The 19423-nt window shown below is 42.1% G+C and overlaps 1 protein-coding gene across 1 annotated transcript in view; it reads left to right on the forward strand.

Moving 5' to 3' along the window:
• The first annotated feature begins 10107 nt into the window (after nucleotides 1-10107).
• The window catches only part of SPPL3 (signal peptide peptidase like 3), a 60396-nt gene continuing 51080 nt past the window's right edge, over nucleotides 10108-19423 (forward strand). The window contains exon 1 of the mRNA XM_060249270.1: nucleotides 10108-10543. Within this exon, the coding sequence (XP_060105253.1) occupies nucleotides 10521-10543 (23 nt within the window). The 5' untranslated portion in view covers nucleotides 10108-10520. The remainder of the gene's footprint in view (nucleotides 10544-19423) is intronic.

Consider the following 19423-nt stretch of genomic DNA (forward strand, 5'->3'; position numbering starts at 1 on the left):
TTTGTAATTTCCCCTTAGGCATTGTGAAAAGCTGTGATATAAGTATTTTAAATAAACAGTGCAGCTTCCTACAGTATAGGCAGCGTCCAGTGAAAGTCTCCAGTATCCCCAGAGAGAAAAGGATCCTGCCCCCCCCAAGATGATTCCCTATTTCAGATTTAAATTGCACTGCCCTTTCTATAAAAGGTAAAGGTAGTCCCCTGTGCAAGCACCAGTCGTTTCCGACTCTGGGGTGATGTCGCATCACAACATTTTCACAGCAGACTTTTTACGGGGTGGTTTGCCATTGCCTTCCCCAATCATCTACACTTTCAGCTTCTGCTGGGATTGGGTAGTTAAAATCTCTTCCAGGTTACCTGGCAGAAAAGTTCTTGTAAACTGGGAAAGGGTTGATTCCTTGTTTCTGATATTGACCAATGTTCATGTGCTGCACTGTTCTGCTGCCTGCACTTACTAAGAATATAAAACCTTCTAATCTTTTAACCTTGTGAAATGCCTGAGGGACTCTAATTAGACTACTTCAGAGTAAGTGGTTTGAAAATTGCAGCCTATGACCACCACATTGTTATGATGTGTATGCATTACAGAACTTGTCAGCACTCTAGGGAAAGCTGTGAAAAAGGTTAATGCTGTAATTACTATTATTATCGTAATGATAATTAGTGGAATTACCTTTTCTATTTTAAACACTGCAACAGTCTTGTCTGCTTCTCAATGGACTTTTCCCATTTAAAAACATCTGAACTATAATTGTTCTGTTTGGAATGGGCTGAATTAATTTTTTTCTTCCACACTAAAGGTGGCAATGAAAAAAAAAGTGGAGAACTGGCATGAAGTCCAAGGTCTGCTTTTGCTGACATGTGGATGGGGGAAATATGTACAAAAACAGGTGATTATACCAACTAGCAAGAAACAAGGCTGGAAGTTTTAACTGGTATAGCTAATGTGTAAATTTCTTTGGTAGTGCTGAGAATTAAAGGATCACTGACTTTTTGAAAATCTATTTTGGTTTTGGTGTGTTACTGTAATAGGATATTAAAATTATGAAATAAAAACCATGAAAGATTGTCATTTATTCTAACAATGAATGTGTTTTTTTTAAATGAAATTATATATTAATCTTCCTTCAGTATCTCAGAGCGGTATCCATATTGAGGTTTCAGTCTTATGTACTAAAGTGTAATTGATTAATCATCTACACGTAAAAGAATAATTAATAAAATTTTAGAAAAACGTTAGTTGTTTACAGCTCTGTGTTTAATCAGCAGTTAAAGCTGAACCCATCAGATTTGCATCTTCTGCAAAATATAGAATTTAAAGCAATCTAACAGTTCATCAAAAGCTAACAATTCTAAAATATTCAAAGCTGACCACAGGCAGTTTTGAAAGTTAAGGAAAGCAATTCAATTGTCATTCCCAGAACTTCTTCAGAAAGTCACAAATGCTCAAGCAAAAAATATTAGATTTTGAGTGGAAAGAATGTTTCAGAAGAGTGAAGATATTTAAACATCAATAAGTCAAAGGAAGCCGCCCTGTGGCGCAGAGTGGTAAAGCTGCAGTACTGCAGTCAGAGCCCTCTGCTCACAACGTGAGTTCGATCCCAGTGAAAGCTGGTTCAGGTAGCTGGCTCCAGGTTGACTCAGACTTCCATTCTTCCAAGTTCGGTAAAATGAGCACCCAGCTTGCTGGGGGGAAAGTGTAGAGAGATGGCTGGGGAAGGCAATGGAAAACCACCCCATAAAAAGTCTGCCGTGAAAACACTGTGAAAGCAGCGTCACCCCAGAGTTGGAAACGACTGGTGCTTGCACAGGGGATAGGCTTCCCAACCCTCCCGCCCTCGCGGGGGACCCCAGAATTTCCACCCTCTTCCCCCGCTCCCAAAAAAAAAACAGAAGGGGGGGAGGGGGGAAACGGCGCCAGGGAGCATGGCGAGCCACCCCATCCCGGAGCGGGCGAGGCCGCCGCGCCGCTGCCTCCCCCTCCCCGCCCACTGCAGCTGCTCCTCAGAGATGGGCCCAGGCTGAGCCCATCTCGGAGGAGCAGCCAAGAGGCAGCAGCAGCGCAGGGGAGGGCGAGGCAGGCCAGGAGCATGGCAAGCCGCGAATCTGGGCCCTTCTAGGACCCGGACTCGCGGCTCGCCACGCCCCCAGCCCGCCTCCACCCCCCCTCCGATTCCACCCCAGAGGGGGAGCGGAGCGGGCGAGGCCGCTGCACCGCTGTGGCCTTTTCTCCGCTTGCCGTGGCTGCTCCTCCGAGATGGGCTCAGGCTGAGCCCATCTCGGAGGAGCAGCCACAGCGAGCGGAGAAGAGGCGGCAGCGGCGCGGTGGCGCTGCCCGCTCCGAGACGGCCGTTTCCCCCCTAGCTCCACCCCAGTGTCTCCTGGCTCCACCCCCAAAGTCCCCAGATATTTCTGGGGTTGGACTTGGCAACCCTAACAGGGGACTACCTTTTTTTTTTTTTAAGTCGGAGGAGGAGCTCACCTTGGAGTTTCAGGGACTCAACAGGTTGAGGACATAAGAAACATCCTAAGTCCCACTAAGTTGTTAGTGGGACTACCTCGGTGGGAACACGTGCAGCCTGGGCTGAAGGAACTGCACTGGCTTCCAATTATATTCCGAGTTCGCTACAAGGTGCTGGTTATTACCTTTAAAGCCCTATATGGCCGAGGACCTGCCTACCTTAGGGACCGCCTCTCTCCACATGTTCCCCAGAGAGCACTGAGATCCAGCTCCCAAAGTCTTTTAAAGATCCCTGGACCAAAGGAGGCCAAACTGAAAGTAACGAGGGAGCAGGCCTTCTCAATAATGGCCCCCCACTGGTGGAATCAGCTACTGGAGGAAGTGCGAGCCTTGCGGGACTTTAACCAGTTCTGCAGGGCTTGCAAAACCACCCTCTTTCAACAAGCCTATAAGGAACCCTGAAAGCGACATCTAGCCATCTGAATATACCTTACTGAATGTAGCACCTTTAATTTATTGTAGTTTTTAAAAATTTTATGTAACTGTGTTTTTAAATGTATTTATTAACTGTATTTTATAATTGACTTGTATAATAATCATGGTACATATCATGTCCTGTTAGCCGCCCTGAGCCTGCTTTGGCGGGGAGGGCGGGATATAAATACAATTTATTATTATTATTAATACACAGACTGTATTATCTTCTCCTGTAAATTTATTATCATTACTATTACTATTATTATTAAATGTATGAATTGCCCAATCCCTGCTGCTGCAGGGCTCTGGGCAATATAAAACATATAATAAAACCACCAAAATAATAAAAACAAAATATATAAATAGTACAATATAACAAATCTAAAAGTCAGAGGGTGAGTTTATAATTCTCATTCCAGACTGCTGAGCTTCTTGCGGGTCATGGGATTGTGTCCAAATTCCATTATAGCTAAATAGGACCTCCATGTTCAGAAGCAGTATGCTTCTCAATTCCAAATGCTGCGACAAACAGTGGGGAGAGGCTTGTGGCCTCTAAAATATCTGACTGGCCTTTGTTAGAGGCCTTTGCTCTGATACAGAGAGAGATTCTCCTATGTGTCTGTGACAAAGGGCCATTGGATTCACTGTGTATTGTGACTTAAAATAGGATGGATAATTATAATAATGGATAATAGCAGAATACAGCCATTTCCACATTATGTCCTTGACTCAATGCTTTGAGGAAGTGGGTTTTCCCCCAGCTTCCAACACAGTATCTTGGTACTCCTGTGCTTCACCCGGGATTTTCTTAATTTTTAGTGGACTCTTTCCCAAACTCATCTTGCTGTGATGTTTTGTAGAATCAAAGTTGGGCTGGCTGCTGGATGGGCAGGAAGGCCTGGGTCTCAGTTTCCTTGCTTCTGTCTACATGGCGGCCATTCCTGACAGCAAGGGGTTTATTTGAGCTTTTTTTTTTTTAAAAACCCAGTGACATCAATCTAATGGCATATTGATATGTCAATTACCAGGTTTAAAAAAAAAAACCCACAGAAAAGCCTCCCCTATAGTGTGTGTGTGTGGGGCAAAGGGGGGCGGGATGGCCACCTTAGGTCCTAGGCGGGGGAAACCTGCCATCTAGAAGTCCCATTGTCGCTGTGCAACATCAGCAGCTGCAGCCACAACAGGCTTTTGAAAATAAACTTTTGTTGTGTGGAACAGCCCTGTTTTATGCATCTGTTATGTTACTTGTAAGAGCCCAGTGGCGCATAGTGGTAAAGCTGCAGTACTGCAGTCGGAGCCCTCTGCTCATGACCTGAGGTCGATCCCAGCGAAAGCTGGTTCAGGTAGCCGGCTCCAGGTTGACTCAGCCTTGCATCCTTCCGAGGTCGGTAAAATGAGTACCCAGCTTGCTGGGGGAAAGTGTAGATGACTGGGGAAGGCAATGGCAAACCACCCTGTAAAAAGTCCGTTGTGAAAATGTCGTGAAAGCAACGTCACCCCAGAGTCGAAAACGACTGGTGCTTGCTCAGGAGACTACCTTTACTTTACTTTTTTTTTTAATGTTACTTATACCCAGATAACAAACAAAAATGATATTTTAAAAAACTTCCTGAATGAAAGCCCAGATTCTCTCACATTTACTTAAATGGTTTCCATTTTATACGGAACATCTGATATTGAGCCAGTCACTCTTGGGATTTGGACTACACAAATTGGCACTTGCTAGGTGCTTCAAATGGGAGAGAGAGCAAACAGAGATTAGTATTGACAGTTGTCAAGTATTTGCCCACAAACTAAGTTATTTTAGTATTTTGCATTAAAAAAATCAGTTTGTGACTTTGTTTTCACATCTTTTGTGGAATTAGACAGATAAAACTCTAAAAGATATGTTTTGCTGCAAACTCCTTCATAGTTAACTGATTAATATTAATATTTAGGTGTGATGTTTCTCTTCCTTAATTTTGTTAATCTCATTTTTCCAGAGGTTAAGTAGCATTTGCTGCTAACAGGATGAAAAAGAATAAAAGATATTGTCACATAACATATCCATCTGGTATAACTATTTTTCTGTTTACACATAATTGCATTAGTGGGACAAAACAGAAATATTTAACAAGTCTTTATGGGGTCTTAGATGCAAAGTATATGACAAGGTGGCCAGCCCTTTTGAATGATACTTTTGGATTTAATTTATATTAAAGAAGAGAGCCCCCATAATTATTCCTTCCCATAAAGATGTCCAATATTTCCATAACGCAAAGTAAAGTAGAGGGCTGAAGGTCCCCCCCTCCTGTAGTGGTATGTGTGTAATATTGTACTATTAGTAGTCACATGTAGACAGATACCCACTGTAGCATTAGGAACACTTCAGTGAAGAGAAACCAGTGAACTTAAATGTACCAGGCTTCTTGGAATCTGTCTGTGCACGTATGTGGGAACTAGAAAACCAAGAAGCCTCCCAGCAGAGGTATAACCAACCAGAATGGGGTGATAAGAGCTCCAACCTGGCATACAAAATGGGTAAATACAGATCAAGAGGTAGAAGAGAAGGTAGTTTGATGTAGTGATTAAGTGCATGGACTCTAACCTGGGAGAGCCAGGTTTGATTTCCCACTCCTCCACATATAACTGCTGGGTGGCCTTGGGTCAGCAACTTCTCAGCAGAACTGTTCTCACAAGAGCAGTTCTTGAAAGAGTTCTTTCAGCTCCACTTACCTCACAGGGTTTCTGTCATGGGGAGACAAAGGGAAGGAGATTGTAAGCCACTCTGCGAGCGAAGGGCAGGATATAAATCCAATCTCCTCTTCTTCAGTCATCACCTTGCTCAGAGGCTTAATGAGGGCAGCATGGTAGGAGCAATGGCACTATTGCTCCTTTTCTTTGGGTCTTGTGCCAGTAGCCTAACGAAGCATAACACTTTCAGCTGCATCATACTGCTGGTGGAAAAGACCAAGTGGGAGGTTGTGACTGGACAGTAGCACCTAGCAAGCATCTCTAGCAGCAGCAAGAATTTGGCATTTGACTTGTAAATATCCCCTAAAATTCCTGTCACTCTAATAGTTTTGTGCATGTGAGAGGGAAGAATGTCAAACCTGAAACATGGCTAGAACCCACACATTATGAAGCAAACTCCAAAGCCTTGAAAGGGGCTCCCCCTGCCATGAAAAGGGGGGGGGGCTCCACAGAAGTACCAAGGGATCCTAGTTCCTTCGCATACTTCAAGCTGCAAAGTCATACTGAATCTACCCCAAGATGTTCTTGATGACAAGATAATGAGATACATGGACTGCAGGAATGGTACATCTACTTTATATGCCAGCAGCATCTTCTGATATAGCAAATTCAGCACTTCCAGTTTAAGGGGGGAATACAGCTTATTGGTCTTTTGGATACAATCCCTCCCTTCCCCATCTGGTTGAGGAAGGAGGAACAAGACACAGAACTCCAAATTACACTTTTGTTGGCAAGCTTTAAAAATTAATGTCATAAACCCCTTCAAAGCTGCAGTCATTTTGACTGAGTTGATGCTACACAGCTCAACCTCCTGAAGCAAAATTATGCTTAAATGGCCAAACTGTGACTTGGTGAATGCGTGGCATTTTTAAACTGCTAATGAAAACCAGCACAGTTAGAAGGGTGTTTCCAGGAATTCCTTGCAGGGGCTCAACTTGGTATCATGTGGTACAGCTGCCTGGGATGGCAAATGTCTTGGTCTGGGCTTGAAATCCTTTGAGAAATGAATGTGCTGCTGGAAAATCAGTTCACAAAGCTGCCGTATATATAGCTGGTCATATATAACAGGATCACAAAACTTGGCTCTTGCCAAATTTCTGTTTGAACTGTCTAGCATGGGCCAACGATGACAAGTTATTGCTAAAGTTACCCTAGACCAGGGGTCCTCAAACTTTTTAAATCGGGGGCCAGTTCACTGTCCCTCAGACTGTTGGAGGGCCGGACTGCCATTACTGTACAAGGCTGCGGGCCGTCAGTTTTCCGTCTTCTGCATCTCTCTCTCTCCCTTCCCCACACCACACACCCCGGCCTGGGAACTCACCTCACCTCAGTATCACCTCACACTCTGTCTCCGCCGCCTCAGCCCAGTGCCGGAAGTGTGCGTTGCTAACGCAAGTTTAGGTCGAACGTCACTTCCGGTCTGATTTTGCCATAACCCAGCGGGCCGCATAAACGTCCTTAGTGGGCCGCATCTGGCCCACGGGCCGTAGTTTGAGGACCCCTGCCCTAGACAGTTGCAACTGTGTTCCAAATATTTCTGATTTATGGCTCTCCGTGGCTCGTTTAATCTGGGCTCAATAATAATTATTGTTACTGGCTGCCTACACAGTGGTTGCACGAACTGATCCTAAGAGGAAGTCCTAGAAAGTTATGCCATTATGACCAGTATTGCTTGTATCAATTATGAATAATCAAGTTTGGAAACAATGCCTAATCCCTCTTTTATATAACATTTTCCACTTTCAAGTATGGTATGGTCTGACATCATCACTAGGTATACAACTGGCTGATGAACAACAGACATTAATAATATAGTAATAAGCATGAGAAGAGCAATTACAACACTTCTTTTATTCTTAGCCTCCCATCTGAAATATTATCCTTGTTCATAAAGAAATCTTCCCTTGACTCAGACAGATTAACTGGCTTCATTTTACTTCTGGCCTAAGTATAACATTGACACGGTCTTGGTCGCTTGCAGCTAATGACCTGTGCTTGGGGACAAATGCAGGAAGTATGATCCTGCTGATCGTTAGGTATCATCAACCAAAGTATCCCACTGAAGCAGGGGGTGCCACTTTCTGATCTTTAGCTGGCAACAATTTCCAGAAGATGTGCTAGAGGATAATGGGGGATTTCTGTCATGTTCCCTGGTATTTGTTTCCCTGGTATCCCAGGTTCCAATATTTCCTTTATGCTATTTAACATGTATATGAGGCTATTTAAGGTTTGACTGTGATGACACACAATGCAATATCTCTGTTTTATTGAGCCCAGGTGAAAGAGTGTATGTGTTCCACAAGTGCTTAGAGCTGGTAATGGCCTTGATGAGGGCTAAATCTAGGCATGACAGGGATTTGTTTGACCAGGGTGGTGCTATTCAGTATGAGATGAATGGATTTGTGCTCTCCCTTAAGGAATAGAGAGATTCCATCTAGCAGACAGTTTTAGAGCAGGCCTTAAGTATGGAAAACCAAGTGGCTTTTGTGGAACAAATTAACCTTGACCAATGCTGGGGTTCTCACTTCAGCTATTTACTCTAGGGGGAAAAGCTGAATCACTAATGGTATCCTTTATTGATGATGTCTAGGTTAAATTATAGTTATCATTTATTAATTTGCTAGATTTAAATCCCACTTTTTGACTTCGAGATCTTTAAAACAGTTTACAATACTTTATAAAGATAGAAACTTCAGCTCCAGGTAGCCCAGTCTTAGATCTTGGAAGCTAAGCCGCATCAGCCCTGACAACCATGTGGATGAGAGACCACCAAAGAAGTCCAGGGTTGCTACACAGAGGCAGGCAATGGCAAACCACCTCTGAATGTCTCTGGCCTTGAAAACCCTATAGGGTTGTCATAAGTAAGCTGTGACTTGATGGCAAAACCCCCCAAACAATTTCCAGTACATTTGCACCCACTGGGAGCTTTGGGATGACAGTTGCTTTGAAGGTGAGAAGCATGATCCCCCACCTCCCAGGAGTGGAGATCTTTAATGTACTGGGAACCAAGGAGGAACTGAATGCTGCCCTGACTGAAATGTTATTCAGATTGTATGTGGAGCTACCCCAGGAAAGCATTCAAAACCATTAGCTAGTTCAGAAGACATCAGAAAGAAACAAAAACTAGCTGGTGCAAAAACACTCTTTATTCCAGCATATAGATGCCAAAGTGTTTAAGCAATTTGCTGTTCAGCGGGGGAATGTGAAATTACTCTTATTACTTTGCTCCAGCATGAGCTGCTATTCAGTAGTCCCTGAATTTGCCATGCATGTATTGAAATCTGTACATTAGACTTGGCCTCCTGCCTCTGATAGTTTCTGTTTGTCCTAATGCTGCTACTACTGCATTGTTCAGAATAAAAGCTATTAAGAGGAACTCAGTATAATGTACTGAGTTCTAGTGTTGTTTCTAGACACAATTAAAAGTGCTGATTTCGAACTACAAAGTTCTATACAGTCCAAAGCCGGGCTGGTTGAACACAAAAGTTTAAACGGCAGTATTGGCCTCAAAGGCAGAACAAAAAGCCAGGGTGAAAACATCCCTCTGTCAGGCATCCCTGCCTAGGACCTCTCATCATCACCTGAGGCTCTGCTGGTTCCAAAGATGTTGTTGGGAAATGAGGAAAGGCCTTTTCTTCAGTGGTATCCTGCTTGGAAAGATCCCCTGAGAAAAATCCACCTGCTTTCATCATCTGGAATTCAAAACTCTGAGACTTCTGGCTATTTTAATGTTCTTATTATGTCTTGCTTTCATTTTTATTGTGATCCGCCTTGGGCCCCTCTTTACTAGGAAAATACAGATTTATAAAAAAAACCACATGACTTCTACTTTTTTTTAAAATGAGTGGTTTTGGTTGGTTTTGCTGCTTCTGTTTCTCACTGTAGTTTAATCGACATATCTTTCCGTGACAGGTGCTGAGTTTATAAATGTAGTTCATTGTGTTTCCGGAATATTGACTAAAGGAATACACCTTTTCTTTTTTTAAAAACTGGAATCGCCACAGAGTATTGAGACTTAACTATTTCGCCTACAACGGCCCCTTTTCTGATTATGAATGGGGATGACCTCCCTGGCCAGCTGCGTCTTTCCAAGAGAGAGTAGCAGTCCAGAACAAAGGGGCCAAAAGGCCACAAAACGAACGACAAACGCCAGCCGGACAGCAGCGTCCTGCAGGCGCCCCCCACGGGCGCAAGCGCACTGCCACTCACGCAACAAGCCGCTGCCATTTTCGCGTTCACCTTCAGCAGAACTGAAGCGCCGGTGCGGGAGGGCCCTTGAAACGACAGACACGCACGCACAAAAACCCAGTCTCTCCTTTCTCTCCCTCCTGCCTTTTCTTCCCACGACTGTCCAATGCGGCTGCGTCAGGCACGTGAGCCTGTTGTGAGCACGTGACTCGCTGTTCGCAGGCTTGCGCGTGCGCAGGCCTGTGAGCGACGCTCGGCTGCAGGTCCCGCCTCCGCGCGTCCTCTTCCCCCGCCCTCCCTCCTCCTCCGTCCGTCCGTGCGGGAACTAGCGAAGGGCCAGCCGGAGAGCGGCCTCCCCTTCCGAGTTCGCCGCTCGTCCGCTCCCCTCCTTTCAGCCTGTCGCCGCTGCCTCCCGGTCATGAGGCCCGCCCGGCGCTGGCGTGCGGCCCTGCGGTGCGGCTGCCACTGCTGAGCCTCCGCCTTCTCCTTCGTCGTCCGGGCGGGGATCCCCCCCCTTCCTCACGGCCGCCGCCATGTTGGGCCGGGAGCCACAGCGGGGCCGTTGCTGAGCCCCGACGAGCGAGCCGGCTGAGCCAAGGGAGCGAGATCGACGCCCGGGACGAGGACGCCGCCGAGGAGGAGGAGCGGCTGCTGCCGGCACCATGGCGGAGCAGACCTACTCCTGGTGAGCCGCCGCCGCCACTCGGCTAACCTGGGCCTCCCGGAGGCGGGTGGAATGTGCAGGGGATCGGAAAGGCTGCCTTTCTTCTCTTGTTCTTGAATGAAGTTCTTGGCCGCTGGGAGCATGAGTTGCCAACTGACCAGTGTACAAGCAAAAACTGCATTTGGTATGCTCCTGTGCATCTTAGCGAAGCTTGATCCGCAACGATGGGCATGGGGGCAAAACCGTATAAACTTACTGATGGTTGCGGCTCACGGTTCTGTTAATGATGCAACAACAGTGACCTGTTGAAAAATTGGTAACTCCAGTTGACAACTCTTTAAAACTGGCCTGACCTGCTCCCGTGCCTTCTACAGCAGTGTGATTGGCAGGAGATAGAATGTTTGTCTCCCAAGTTGGGAAAAAAGCTACACCTCCTGATTTTTGCAGAGTAGACTGCATTTCCTTTTACACATTAGCTGTAGGCTTGCTCATCTTCAAGGTGCAATAGCATCTCAAATGGACAGTATGAGTCTTATAAGATATATTTTGTCACTTCTTTAGAGCAAATAAAGCAGATGCATCTTATGTCTTCATGATGCAGTCTGCATCATCAGTCTCATATTACTCTGATGTCAAGTTGTTTGAATTTCCCCTCAAGATTTTTCTATAGGGAAAGAGCAAGTGTACTGTAGTAGTTAGAGCTCATTACTTTGATTAAAGAGAGCAGGGTTCACATCATAGTTGAGCCCTGAAACTCACTGGACAACCTTGGAACAGTCTGTCTCTCAATCTCATAGGGGTATTAGCATAAAATCAGAGGAGCTGACTCTAGTTGTGCAGCCCAGGGCCTGGAAGAAGAACAAAGCAAAAAATGAGATACAAATTCTGTTTTCTCAGATGAATTTTTTTTTTTAGTGACATGGAAGTATTTTCCCCTGGAGTCTGCTTCACCTCTACCTTACAGAAAGATAGGAACTTTAAGGCCCCTTACAAGTTCCTACTTGTCTTCCCATGCTGACTTGAATATCTGGGCTGTTCATAATTTACCAGGTTAAAAGGTGGAAACCCTACTTAGAATCATATTTGTGATGTGACTGTGGGTGCGAAAGATAGGGTGAACCTCAAGATGGTCTGGCTCCCCCCCCCCAATTGAATGATATGATCTGTCATTGGTGTCTGCAAATTCATTATGAGAAACCAAAGTACCTGGAGGAGGAGAACCCAGAGGGTTTTTTAAAAAATGGTTCTGGTCCCATCCAGGGATTTCAGATGTGTATATGGGGAAGGGGGAACATCTTAGAAAATGAGGAAAAGTTGAGCACAAATTATTGCATGTTAATTCAGATGCAAGATCTGCAGGTTTCAGTAAAGCTTTGAAGCTAGTGCACAGCAGATTGCAGCCAGTCATGAATCAATCAATATAGGTGGATATAAACACATGCACTCTTATCCTTTTGGATGAATAACTCTCTGCATTTATAAAGTGTTTTTGAGTGCAATAGGGTACATTATGATCTTCACAACAATCCTTTAAAGTGTTTATTACATTTATATTTTCTGTTTCTTCGGTGGAACTGGGAATAGTGTCCCATCCAACCAGAACCAAGGTGGTGTCCAGTTGAGTGCAGACCAGGCCTGGATCTGCTTAGCTTTAGCAGGGCTGTTGTATTGTGTTTTGGAATCCAGATGTTTCTTATCCTGAATAAAATGGTTGGATTTGGAATTAGGCTGAAATTAATCCATTATTATGAAGGAGGCTGAAATAGTTGCCTAATGAGCTGTAGTTGAGATGATATTTGAAGTAAGAACTTCATGGAATCACACATGTAGATTCTGTGCGGAAATAACTGTCTGCTCTAGTGTTGTGTTGCCAGCAGTGACCAGCCAGAAGTCTCTGGAAATTCACAAGAGGAAAATGTAGGAATAGCTGTCCTTTGGTGTCTCTTAGCATCTAGAGGTGTTCCTCAAAATTTGGTGGCTCTTAGAAGGTTGTTAAATCAACTGCAGAAACACACAGTCCCCTTCCTTCTGATGCTTTCAGTTTCACAGAATTAAGATGTACTGAAAAGAAGAGCCATATCTTCTTGCACCTTATGAGTTGACCATGATAATTTTCATCAAGAGTATATGTTTAAGCAATGTTCCACTTTATTTGGTAGACCTTACAAAACAACATTTAGAGTTGCAAACTGTGGGGGAAATTCTGGATTTTAACTAGAGATGGTGTCAGGGTGCTGCTTCCTAGTTATATTGGCAACTGCTGAAGCCCCTGTCTCTCAGCCTTAGAAGTAGAGTAGAAGAGAATGGTAAGAGCATAGTCAATGTTCCTTATTTCAGGGTCCTCTGAGACTTGCTGAACAGTCAACATGGCTTTATATTTTATTTATTGTTACAATAAATATATTGTATGCTGAAATGTCTCATATTTTATTTTTTGTTTTGATGTTTTTGCTGATAAAAGTGATCAGTAATAATATTTGAAGGGCCAGGATTAGCCAGTGTATTCTGATTTTGAAAGGATATCACCATTACTAGGCCCTATACAGATGCCATTTAAGGTGGCACAGCACCTAGCATGTATAGCATTCCATAGGATAAATGTCAGAATGTGAGAGCATCTGTTACTGTAGAAATTAGAGTGGTGAACTATGGAAGACCATGGTTTGGTTTAGAATATTTATTTGAGTCTTAGGATGCTTTAGGTATTATTTAATGACCGCATACTCTGTGGCAAAAGTATTGTAACTAACGCATAGCTTGCTTTTGAAAATAGGACATGTTCAATATGTAGTATATTATATCTGTGCAGCAGTGCTGGGAGGACATGGTGTGGTAAAGAGATATGTGTTAGAGAGATGGAAGTGATCCTTATTACTTCTTGGAAGAATGCTGTCCAGAGATGTGGGGTAGAAAATTTTCCAGTGCTTTATTTTTCAGGGAAAAATTTTCCTTTTTATTCTCCCTGCCTCTTTCAGGGGAAAATTTTTGTTTTCTAAAGATTTCATTTTTAATAAAATTAATAACTGGATGGATGTTATTGTCACACAAGTTTCAAAATTGTAATTATTTTTTTTTTCAAATGATGATCCCCAGGAATTATATAGTGAATGGATTTCTATCAATTTATCAATGTGGGGGGATTAAAGCACAAGTAATTAAATTTTAAAACCAAGTCAGTAGTTCTACTGTCAAAGCTAAAATTATTTCCTTCTGTCATATTGTGAAAAGTACATTGTAATTGCCAATCTGATAGGAATCTAACAAGTAATTTGAGTGATGCCGTAGAGTTACTGTGAACCTGAGGTGCACCAGTGACCTCTATAGAAGAGTAAATTTTTGTTGAAATAGATGAGTGGACAACACATGGCATCTCATCCACGGTTCTTTGCATATACTGGAATAAGAGTGTTAACATTTTTATTGGCATTGAGGTTTTTGTTTAACTTAGAATAGCCCAGGCTAGCCCAATCTCATCAGATCTTGAAAGCTTAGCAGGGTTGACCCTGGCTAATTTTTGGATAGGTGACCTCCAAGGAACACCAGGATTGTGTCATGGAGACAGGCAGTGGCAAACCACTTCTGAATGTGTCTTGCCTTGAAAACCCCATCATATTGTGATAAATCAGCTGTGACTTGATGGTACCTCCACAACCAAGAGAAGTACATATTATATTGTCTTTACATTTTTATAAATACAATTCCAATAAAACCAGTTCCACATAAAGCTTTTAGCTTGGATAAATATAACATTTAGACCAAAATTGATTACTTTTTTCCTAATCAAGTATTTCAGTCCAGGTATTTGTTGGTACTGGGAAATAAAATTACTAGATATAAGTAAAAATAAATATGTCAGATCAAATCACACTTCCAAAGGAAGGATGTATTTTCTGCACAGCTAGAGAAAGAGTTTTCCAAGCCAAGCATCATAAGAAAGTCTATGACAGTTGCCAAGTTAAGAGCATGTGGTTGTGATGGGCCTGGCTGTGATGGCATCAGTGCTTTGCTAAGTAGTTAGCAGATAGAGAGTAACTTAAGGCTTCCTGTTTGTTTTGGTTTTATTCAAGTTTCTTAAGATTGGATCCCCAAGACTTAAGAAACAAGTGTGATGAAACTGCTTGGTGAGAACTACTGTATTGGCTCCTTCAAAATAGGTGAGATGGTTTTTCTCCCACTTTTTGAGATTTAAACCTCCTGAATTCTTGTCTCAGCTACAATGCCAGGCCATTTCATATGTTAAAGTAAAAGGGTACACATACTTATTTGAATCAGCTACTTAAGTCTTCTTTGTCTTTGGATGATATTTCAGTGGATTTTTTTTAAGCTGCCTTTGGAGCTTTTAGACTACACAGTGCCTCCATTTAAAACTTCTTTTGTTTTGTATTTGTGTGTATGTGCACCTGGAAGTCATGGTGACTCCTGGTGACACCTCTACTGGGGCATGGAGGATAGTCAGGGAAGTGGCTGAATAAATCCTGCCCCTGCCTGCTGGTATTCCTAGGAAATCTCCCTTCCAAGTACTTGCCAGAGTCGACCCTGCTTAGTTTCCAAGATCTGATGAGATTGGGTTTGCCTGGGCTATTTAGGTCAGGGTGACTGATAATGCCTCCTTGAAATGTTAAATGTGTACACGAACAAATCCCAGTTCTCTGCTGTATCAATAATGTGGATAAATAAATATGTAATCACTTCCTGTATAATGGTGTGTACTGTATATTCACAAAGTGTACACTTTTAATCTGTGCAACTGAGTTGGTGCTTAACTGACTACAATGACGCAGTAACTGCCTTTGCACTGGTAGGTGACTTTGAACTGTGATGAATTTATGCTTTACTGATGGCTTTTTGTTTTAGTATAATTCAACTGATCCCCCCCCCCTTTTAGCTGTTTGGGTTTTTCAATAAGCGATAAATTCTATTGAATTGAGTTGTTGAATTTTATCAGTATTTCTGCACTGGTTGAACTAGTACTTTAACAGTGCAGTCCTAAACAGATTCACACCCTTCTAACTCTGTTGATGTTGCTGGGTGTAACTCTGCTTAAGATGGTGCTGCTATTGGGTTTTTTTTTAAGTCATCTCAGATATTTTGAAGATTTTTTTTAAACGGGGCTAATGGGGTGCTTTGGATTCTAGTTAAAGCTAGTCATGATTTTTTAATCCCTGGAGGATTAACTCTTACCTGCTCTCTGCATGTTGAGAGAAGATGAAGGTTAGCTGGGATTTATGTTGCTTTTAAATACATAGTAGATTAATAGAACTTTAATTCTTTTTGTATTGATGAGACTGTAGGCAAAACTTGTCTCAGAAGAAACTGAGCTTCATTTTCACTTATGTTTTCCTGTCTGTCTTTTCTGTGCAACAATGCTTAAATGACTCAAAAGTTCAATTCCATACACTGTGGTAAATGAGGTAAACATAGTAACAACCTACTTTTAAAGTTGACCACTGCTTTTTTTATTTAAATGTCTCTTTTTGCTTCCAAAATGTCTAATTACTTCCATGCATTTATTCAGCAGTGATAATTTTTGGGTAGAATAATCTGCATTAGTTAAAGTGAGTGTGTAGGGGTGTGTGTGTACTGGGATATGCATGTGCCCCCCCCCCTTAATATAGATAGTTGTGTTGTTCTTAAGTTGCTTCCATTCGGTAGGTATAACTCTTGTAATGGAACGTATTATTGGCATGGAACGATTTCCTCCTGTGTTAGCCCATGTGGTACTGTCCAATCAGGTTTACAAATATGTCAAAACAGTCAGGGGGCTGGATGTTTTAAAATTACATCTGGGAAGTGTCAGGTTTTGTTGATGGGTGTTGAGAATTTCTGCCACCAAATATTGTTAGTTCAGCAAGTTAGCTTTCCTGCCTTTATTAGCTTCAGCAGCAGTGAGAGAAGAACTACAGCACCTCTTGCCCATTTGTGAAGTAGGCATCAATTGTTTCTGCTTCCCTGTGGCTCTTATCCTCTGCCATACACATTTCAGAGAATTTAATTATTTGATCCTGAGGTATCGACTGTTTTGAGCTACCTTTTAAAAATGCATCTACTTAAGTTGCAGCTTGTGCTACATTTTAGAGAAGTCTTTATTGGAAACCCTCCCCCCCTAGTTTTTAATATCTTCAAGGATGTGCAGTCATGAGATAATATGGCAATTTTTAGAGGAAATCAATGTAAGCAAGATTGTGGGGGGTATTGCTGACATAGATGAAGCTTTATAGGGTTTTTCTGTTAAAGAATGTGAGGAGAAGGAATAGTTAAAGCTCATGAAACACTGTTAGATTCTGGAGCTTGATAACAGCAGCAAACCCTACATAGTTTTTGAGCTTGGACTTGTAAACTTATTGTAAACTGTGTGTCTCCCCCCCTCCCCAAAGCCAGCTATCAGTTTCACTTCTTAGATCTTTGTATACAGTCATGTGCACTCAGTCTGTTTTAGTGTGTAAATTAAGTTTGAAAGGGGAAGGCAGCAAAGCATTTGAACACTTCAGATCACACAGAGGAAAACTTCATGAAGACAAAGTAACTTCATCCCAAACAGTTTGATGATAAAGTGTGTATGTGGGGGGGAAGCACTCAGCCCCACAACCTAATTGGTCTGTAAGAATCATTAGCTGAATGGTTGTCAACCCACCTGTGTCTTATCCAGTGATCCTAAATATATAAATGTGGTCTGTTTATCACTGTCAGCACTGTTGTGCTGCAAATCAATCATGTTACATGGTCTTAAATGTAGGATATGAAGCTTAGACAAACCTCAGTGCTTGTACGTGATTTAAGCTTGTATAAGGTGTATTTGCTTTCTTTTGCTAATGTTTATTTAAATTTCCGTAACATTTAACTATTTAAATTATTAATATAAATTTGCTCAGAAGAATTTCTGATTCAAATTTATCCAGAAAGTTCATGTTACTGGTTGTGTTTGGCGATGGAAAGATGGCTCCATCTGTCTTGAGAATCCTGTTGTGCATGAACTTTGCATTCCCTCATTGCTTTTTTGGTAGTTCACTTCTTACAAATGTCTAATCTGTCTTTTTCCCCCCTAACATGGTACCCAAAGCACCTCACAAACAACAAAACGGAGTATTTAAACAATATAATGAAGTATGTTAAGAACTAAATCAGAATGGAGAAAGCAGCTTAAAATCAGTCCTGGAACACCACAATAGCCAGAATACCATAGAGTGAGCAACAGCAGGAAAGGAAGAAAAAGGAAAACAGGAGTTTACATTGCTGAAGCACTTGTGAACAGGGTAGATTTTGCCTAGCATCCAAAAGACATTAAAAAATTTTGTCCCTCAGGAGGGTGCCACCTTGAGCAATAATAAAATAAGTGGAGTGCAGCTGCAGAAAATGCCTTGGTTGCCATGTAATATCAGAAAATAGGGATGCCTGGAGAAGAATCTCCAAAGTTTGCCTCAGTAGGTGGGTAGAGATGAGCCAGTCCTTCAGGTACCTTCGAACCAGACCTCTGGGGAGACCTAGAAGTCAAGTCAGTATTTTTAGTTGTGCATAGAATAAAAGCTAACTTAGAGCCAGTGAAAAAAATGTTTCGTACTGGTGTAAAATGTTCATTGCAATGGATTTTGGTTAACAATCTAGCCAGTAGATAGATACAAGTGGGCAGCCGTGTTGGTCTGAAGCAATAGAACAAAGTAGGAGTCAAGTGTATCTTTAAGACCAATGAAGTTTTATTCAGAATGTAAGCTTTTGTGTGCTAGAAGCACACTTCATCAAACAATAGGATGGAATGGCAAACAGTCCTAAGTATAGAGAAACAAGCACCTCAGTTGCTTGTGCACCTCAGCACCTCAAATAAGCACCTCAGCTGCTTGTGCTGCTGTCTCTATACTTAGGACTGTTTGCCATTCCATGATGAAGTGTGCTTCTAGCACACAAAAGCTTACAATCTAGCCAATGTTCAAGATGTTCTGTGATTCCTTCCCCCAAAGTTAGATGGCCACTGGTTGTTTCAAGGAAGTTTGCTCTGAGTGTGGGTTTGTCCAGTATAGGTATTTTTTCACTTGGATCACAGTCAGCTAGAAACATGATTACAGGACTGTCTTAAACTAAGTTCCTAAGTTTTTTGGTCTTTTAAGAGTTTGGCCTTGACATTTGTAGAGTTATTTAAACCATTTAAAGGCAGGTTTAAATAATGATGTTTAATCAGGTCCCTAACATTTTAGTTCATATTTTCTGCATGTCTTCATATAAACTAACTGCTTTAACAATTAAAATATGTTGGCACCTAGATGAGGCTTTTCTACTATGGCAGAGCAGTATTAAAAACTTCTAGTCATGCAGTCCACATTCTTTGAGCTCTTTGAAACGATATACTATGGGGAACAATGATAAAATCAATGATTGCTGTTCGGTATTGTTACTAGACTTAATAAAGATACTAAACAGCTGAAGTATTCCTAGAAACTAGGGCTAATAGTTGCATTCAGAGCAGTATTAGTCCATGACATGAAAAACAGATGTCCTTGTTGATGGAATCAAAATGCCATATTTACCTTTTGTAGCCACATTTCTGTCTTTCATAGAAAAATTACGTATTAACTCAGTTTTGTTAAATTTTTATCCCAGTTTCTTTAGAAATCAATGTAGCATACATGGGGTTCTCAACGTGCTTTTCCTTTCAAGCAGTGACTGTGCCTGCTTAGTTTTAGTGAGGTTGCTGTATACATTTAACCTGAACCTGTCTTAGATGTAATTTTGGTCATTGGCATCAGTACAGCTGTAAAGTGAAGCTATTAAGTTGGTAAATCAGCCAAAGAAAGCCTTAAATGTGTTATTAAGTCAAATAGAAACCTTAAAGGCTTATTTCTAAAAACGCTCTCTGACTCCTGAGGAATCAATGGTGGGAAACAGTGGCCAAGAGAAAAATAATATGGAGGACAG

The sequence above is a fragment of the Heteronotia binoei genome, chromosome 11 (genome assembly GCF_032191835.1).
Source record: "Heteronotia binoei isolate CCM8104 ecotype False Entrance Well chromosome 11, APGP_CSIRO_Hbin_v1, whole genome shotgun sequence".
NCBI lineage: Eukaryota > Metazoa > Chordata > Lepidosauria > Squamata > Gekkonidae > Heteronotia > Heteronotia binoei.